Source organism: Vigna unguiculata, chromosome 5 (assembly GCF_037176805.1).
Source record: "Vigna unguiculata cultivar grain cowpea cultivar isolate G323 ecotype 2 chromosome 5, ASM3717680v1, whole genome shotgun sequence".
NCBI classification, from domain to species: domain Eukaryota; kingdom Viridiplantae; phylum Streptophyta; class Magnoliopsida; order Fabales; family Fabaceae; genus Vigna; species Vigna unguiculata.
The window spans coordinates 51,415,370-51,422,056 of record NC_140796.1 but is presented as its reverse complement, the minus strand read 5'-3'; the positions used below and the strand labels follow the sequence as shown (position 1 = coordinate 51,422,056).

General features: G+C 36.8%; 1 protein-coding gene across 1 annotated transcript; it reads right to left on the bottom strand.

Annotated features, from left to right (window-relative positions):
* Positions 1 to 783: 783 nt before the first annotated feature.
* LOC114185706 (auxin response factor 4-like) lies at positions 784 to 6,428 on the bottom strand. Its single transcript, XM_028073579.2, has 12 exons — positions 5,547 to 6,428; positions 5,360 to 5,416; positions 5,040 to 5,225; positions 4,853 to 4,937; positions 4,666 to 4,756; positions 3,894 to 4,058; positions 2,955 to 3,074; positions 2,776 to 2,854; positions 2,518 to 2,680; positions 1,652 to 2,409; positions 1,372 to 1,562; positions 784 to 1,051 (listed from the first exon to the last, which is right to left on the bottom strand). Exons 1-12 carry the CDS (start codon positions 5,883 to 5,885, stop codon positions 868 to 870), a joined length of 2,418 nt encoding a protein of 805 aa, XP_027929380.1. The 5' UTR covers positions 5,886 to 6,428; the 3' UTR covers positions 784 to 867.
* Positions 6,429 to 6,687: the final 259 nt, after the last annotated feature.

Here is a 6,687-nt window from a genome sequence, read left to right as displayed (position 1 = left end):
AAGAAGTCTTTTTAACTTTTAAGAAATTGATGTTTAGTATTGAACTTAAAATCTAAGTTATTATTGATAACTCAATAATTAGTGATTTTATTAAAATGTATGAGAACTAACCTGTGTAAGTGTGACTGAGAGATACGTCGAATCTATCTGATCTAAGTTTACTCTAGTTCAATCATTCTTCTTCATCTTTTCTTAAGTTGGACATATTTTAGTACTACCATAAATTAATCTTTTACATTTCAGTCAAATCAAATTTGAAATAAACATGAATAATGAGCAATAAATGAGTATAAAATTTCTATCACTTTAATATATTATATTTAAACTAGCCGTTTGAGATGTTATTAAGTTAAATAAAAGTATTCATTTTATTTTAGTATGAAGTATTCATGTTATTTTAGTATGATGGTAGATATGGAATGAATTTTTCAAATAACAATGCATTATAAGTTGGATTTTCTTTTTAAGATAAAAACAAAATTCATGAACATTGTACATTCAATTGTTATTTTATAGAAGATTTAAATCTTTTGGCGTTTCAATTAACCTGATAACACTAGTGAAAATGTTTCTTTAATAACCTAAATATTATGATTAAAATAAACTTATATGGATATTACACCGTGCAGGTTTTAACAGTTTACTCCAAAGTTACTTGTAAATGGCTTTACATGGTACCAAGCAATATGGTGCCCTTATTCAGCAAGTTCAGAGACATTGTTGTCGATTTATTTTTAGTATGCCCTTACCTTGTTAGTTCATAGATAGTGCAATTGATGGTGGTATCAATCAACATATGTGCAAAATAGTATTGATCATATAGCATAAAAATAGGGCAACATCACAATACCTAAGACAACCTTAAAACTAGATTCTAACCACTGTTGGAGAAGAATCTGGCTGACCCACAGAAGAAGACTTTGAAGCTTCAATCATCACTGGTGCCTGTTCCAAACAACTCTGGGTATCATCATTCATCATCCCAATTGTCATCTTCTCAACTTCTTCTTGTGTATGGATATGAATCTTCGAGACCACCTCGCAGAACTCACTGCAGACAAAAGGAAAAATGCAGTTTTTCAGTGGATTTCACCAAGAATGCTACATGGGATTACATGGCCTATGATAACCGTCTCAAAGGTGGTAAAGCTGCATTTGAAAGAGTTCAGATTCTGTATTGGTTTTTTGACAGTATTATTATCTATTTAGCATTAAAATAAACTGATATTGATATTTTAAAAGTCTTTTAAATCGCTAAAATCAGTGTTCATCAATCGATTCTAAAAGCACAGCTGAGTAACATTACAGAAAACCAGTAGAGAATTCAAATTTCATTAGAACAAATAAGAGTGAAGAAAGATGGTTACTTACTGCCACGGGTCATCTCCCACAACCATGATGTCATTTTCACTGTCAGTGTAAAGGATTCTCCATCCCTTATTAGGATCTCTTAGAAGGCCTTCCATGCTAAATAGTCTCTCTAGTTCAATCAGCAGGTCACTGTAGCTGTTCAATCTTGAGAGATCAATGGCTCTTCCAACTAAGCTACCTTGCTTGTGAACCTTCATTCAGTGTTATGTTACATGTGTTGGCAAATTGTCAAAGAGAAAAACGCATATCACAATATAACTCTGTTGCTATCATCGCTCACCTTTGTGCAACTTCTTTTAGCCGAGTTCTGTAAATTTTGGGTGGTGACTTCCCCAGACAAGGGAAATCCAAATAGTTTACAAGCATTTACCTTCCCGTTGAAACTTTCATCATTTGAAATCCTCATGTTTGTCCCTAAAGAAGCAGCCCCAGAAATATTGTCCTGCAGCTTCTGCTCATTTTGGATTGTGACTTCTGGTCTTCCAGCTTCATTTCTCATGATCCTTGACTGAGAGGAAGGAGAGTTAAATGTGACATTTTCTCGCTGGAAATTGTTAGGTTTAGAGCACGACATGCTGGTGCTGCTACCTTGGCCAGCTTTGTGAATATCACCATAAGGAAAATATGCAGTTTGAATAACTTCTGGTGCTAAAGAGTGAAAGTTGGGTTTGGTTGCCTGTTGCAGGTTGTGATTTGTGCAACTGGGTTTGCCCCAGGCACCAAAGTTCAAATCAACCTTTCCTGTCAGAGATCTCAATTGACATATTTCTTGACTTTGCAAGACCCTTTGAAACCTGTTAGGTTCTGTGAATCCTGCATAACTAGGAGGGTGAACCCTCATAAACTCACCAGCAGCAATCTTTCTCACTCCAGTTGATGATGCAAAATTTGGATGGCTTGGAGATCTGATCTCAAATTCTGGCTGCTTAGTTACTGTGTCACATCCATAATACAGTGACATAAAACCTGACTTTTCTTGACCTTGCAAGACCTTGGATGATCTTACAGACTCCTCAGAGTCCATAAACCCACTGCCTCCTGCATAAGCCAAAAAATATGTAAATAGAGGAGAATTAGAATGCCTGAAGTTTACTGATTTAAGACACTTTGGCTATATCAGCATTAGGATTTGTGATTCATACATACCTGTGATGAGGTGACTGGGTGAAGCACCCTGCAGACCTGGCCTCAGTTTCTTCAGCCTTCTGGAGGATTGAATGCTCAAGGGAGGGAGAGATGCAGAAGGATCAATCTCCCAAGGAGATACTCTATCTTGATGATTAATCTCAATATCTTCATCCCATCTCACCTGTCAGATATCACAGTAACAAACTATCACCATTTGGTCTGTAGTAATGTACCGTAGATTCACTAGTTTCTAAAGAAAAAAAATAGCAATTGTACCATCAAGCACCTCCATCTTGACTTAGGCCATTTATAGGGATCCAAATCACTCATTCCAGTCACTATACCACTAGTACACCTGCAACACAGGAAGAGAATGTCATATTCCTTGGGATTATTTTCCCTTTTTTGTTCATGGTAGATAATGGTTAAAGTTTAATAACTATGTTGTAGTTGACCTTCTCTCCGGAGATTCATCCATTTCAAATTTCATTTTGAATCTTGTCCCAATGGTTACTGGATTCTTTATGCTTTTGACATACTTTTGGTAGGGCACAACAAAATCCGCATGACTTGCTCTGTATTATACAAAAGTTCAAACACGTTACAATTTATTGCTACACTCTTATGCCAATCTTGAGTACGCTGAAATCATTTATCAAACAAGAAACAGATAAAGCCTACTCACATATAATGTAAGGATCCTATTCAGCATAGGCTACTTACTATTTGACACAGCAGAACAATATAACTGAGCACTAACAATATAGACTCTCTTGAAGAGATTATCATGTTCCTCTTCGTAGGGAAAATCACCTCTATTTATTTCTTCAAAGACTGAGAAGATGAAAATCATTTTCCCCTCCCGTCCGTCCAAAAAGATCAAAACTAGTAAGACCGTAGCCATTTCTCATTTTTTCCTTAAACTAAAACTCTTCGATCTTCACTATCCTTGCATCCATAATCATATGGTACTAATCTTCCCAAGAAAGGATGAAGTTAATAGTAACCTGGTATGTTATGAATAAACTAAGAGATTTCCTCAACTTGTGGAACTTCCAGGGTTCTGCACTTCCCAGTGTTGAAAGACCCCAATTCTCTCACAATTGATAAGATGGAAGAATAACAGATAATTACGATACATTAAATAAACATCTGAGCTATCTCTCTAGCGCTTCTATGTAAGAACCACCAATGCTTTTATTCGGTTCTTACTATTTTCTGGTGAGCTATGATATTCTATCACTTCACTGCAATTATAACTATGAGTTTATTAATAATTGACAGATAAGTTATCACAACATCACCAAATCAATGTTTATGAAAGGCTAAGTAATTTTGAGAGTTAACTTCTAACATTTTGCCAGACGAAAATTCCTGAGGCATGAATGTAGTACCTTGGACTGTAGAAAACATGAAACATGCTTTTGGCGGATATAGCATTGGCCACAGAAGAAAGGAAATTGGGATAATAATTCTGGCTACCAACAATTGATTCAGGAAGACCATTTCTTGGTCGAGCAGCTCTTCGGATTCCCAATCTCAGTTCTCCATTTTCACCCCTACAAAGATATTAATAAGCAATGAGGAACAACCATAATAATATCATTACCACTCATTCTCCATGCTTCCTCGTGAACAAAAAGCATCAGAGGTTTTATGGTATGTTCTACTATGAGAAGAACTTTTCTCTCTCTGATTTCTTATGCTAATTGGTATTAGATCTATAATCAAATATAAGTAAAATCTTAATTTCACCCTGATTAAAAATGTTCATTAAATTCAATTTAGTGTTCTTGATTTCATTAAATAAAGAAAGACATTTCCTAAATTACATAACCAATTTTTTTTAGCTTATCTTTAAATTCAGTGAGAGTATTTCCTATCAATTGACTGCTAAAACAATATGTATAAAAACATACCTATCAATACCAATTAAAGTAAAAGTGTAGTAGGCATGCACGCTCATTGAAAAAGTTTTAATGTTGTTAATCAATAAAAAATCACCTTTTGATACAACTTTTAAGGTAATTATTTTAGAAGTTCAACAAAAATTATTATTCATAAGCATTTGTAATTGAGGAACTGATACTGTGACTGTATAAAAAATCTTTACACTATGAATGTTTATATTATTTATTCATAAAACGAAATCCTATTTGAACACACCTCAGAAAGAGAACTGCATCTCCAGAAACAAGATTCTTTTGGCTAACAAAAATACTCCAGCCAGTAGTGAGAAGATGCCGCCTTGGCTGACCTGACAAAATTATCACAAGGATTTTCTGTATCATTCATTGTCATTATGACTATAAAGCCAACCGGACACAGTTGTTTATTGTTTCTTTTCATTTACCTCTGTAAATATGTCGAAATTTCCACTCCACATTATGCAGGTCCTTGGCAACAAGCTCCTGAGAGGGCCTTTGCTGCTTATAATCCTGCAGTGAGCAGAAAAGCAATACATCAAGGCAATGAACTCAACTCCTAAACAATTTCATGTGTTGGAAATTTTGAATGCAAACTAGAGCATGATGTCACACCAATGGAGGAAAACAGTCTTCAGCAGCTCTGCGAGGGACAGAAAACCCCCCATGAGTGCTGGTGTCTGAGGCTGTGAGTGTTTTGCAGAACATATGAGGAGTTGATTTTGTAGGTGTTGTTTCATTTCCCTCTTCATCTGCTCCCAATTCCTCAAGCTCTTTTCCCTCCAAATACATCCCTGCCAACTGAGCACAACCCAAGATTTCAAGCCACTACAGCCCTTCTACTATAAACAATGCTCAAGGAATTTAATTAAAAAATCTCATCCTTCTAGGGAACAAAAATTATGCACAAAAACAGAATAAGGACAAAAACCAACCTCAGCCTGGGGAAGCAAAGTAACCTGTGTATAAACCTCATCATTCTCCTTATTGGCCTAATCATAGTGTAAAAATAAAAAAAAGAAAAGACAATTAAACCATACAAATACAACCAATGCAAGAGGGTGCAAGTTTAAAAGAATTAAGCAGGTAAAATTCAAGTTCACTCTCAATTTGAGAACTCACAAGTAACTGAATATTGACAACTCTACAGAAGATCTGTGGCTGAAGATCATAGGTTGGCATGTCCATTGATGAAAAGGGAGAGAAAGATGAGGCTTGTTCTAAGTGCCCTTGTGGGAAATACACCACCACATTCCCTTTCTTTGGGAGGGAAGTGAGGGGGCCAGCACAAGCGTGCCAGAGCTCAAGATAAGAGGAGGACACACGTGCGGAGGAGGAACCAGAAGATGAACAAGTAGGAGAGGACAGAGAGCAAACGCAAGCAGCACCTTTGTCACAGTCGCCATTGCAAGACGCGGTCTTCTCAGGCTCAGTCACTGCATAGTTCAGATCAATTTCCATGAACGCCCCAGTGTGATGGTTGTTGGTTCTTGTGGAGAGTGGGACTCAATGGAGGAACCAGAGAGAATAAAAAACAAGAGAGAAAGAAAGAGAGGATAAAGGAGGCGAAGGGTGCAATCAAGTGGGTCTAAGAAAAGGAAATCCAGAAAGTGAGAACTGTAACAAAATGGAAATGAGGTCAAATCATGAAAAAGGAGTTCATGTTTGGAGGGACACCACAAAGGAGAAAAAAGAAACAGGGGAGGGGTGGAAGAGAGGACATGGTGGGAAGAAGAGAAGAGAATATGAGAAAAAGAGTATCCATCAAATAATAACAAGGAATTCAAAGTATGATTCCACCCCCATTTGAAGGTACTGAGAAGAGGGAGCAGAAGCAGCAGACATAGACAATTGCATAGGAGGCACAGCAACAAAAGGCAACAAAAGCCAATGTGGTAGTGGCTTTTGGAGTTGTAGTTGGAGTAGTGTTAGAGAGAGAGTGTGTATGTGTTTGTGAGTATGTTGTGTTGGGTGGGGGGGACAGGTAAGACAGTACAGAACCCACACTTCCCCACCCTCTTCTCCTTTGCTTTGCATTACATTGCATTGCACTTACCTTTATCTTTTCTTCTTTGTTAATAATTTCCTTCACTTGTCTGTGAGGCCCTCCACCAACACAACCAAAAACACCCCTTTCATTCAATTCATCAAACACCTCTCGAACATAAGAAAATTCAACCTGACACTTTAACCCACCCCACATTTTATTAGGTACGTAAATATTATGGCAATCAATACCATGCTTCAAATCCAGTCCACTCAG

What these genes read in the sequence shown, in the direction of transcription:
- LOC114185706 (XM_028073579.2), bottom strand. Translation starts at nt 5,885, where the DNA reads ATGGAAATTGATCTGAACTATGCAGTGACTGAGCCTGAGAAGACCGCG. An exon ending in AAGACTGTTTTCCTCCATTG is followed by an intron (nt 4,938 to 5,039) that starts GTGTGACATCAT and finishes TGCTCACTGCAG; the next exon opens with GATTATAAGCAGCAAAGGCC. An exon ending in GATGCAGTTCTCTTTCTGAG is followed by an intron (nt 4,059 to 4,665) that starts GTGTGTTCAAAT and finishes ATATCTTTGTAG; the next exon opens with GGGTGAAAATGGAGAACTGA.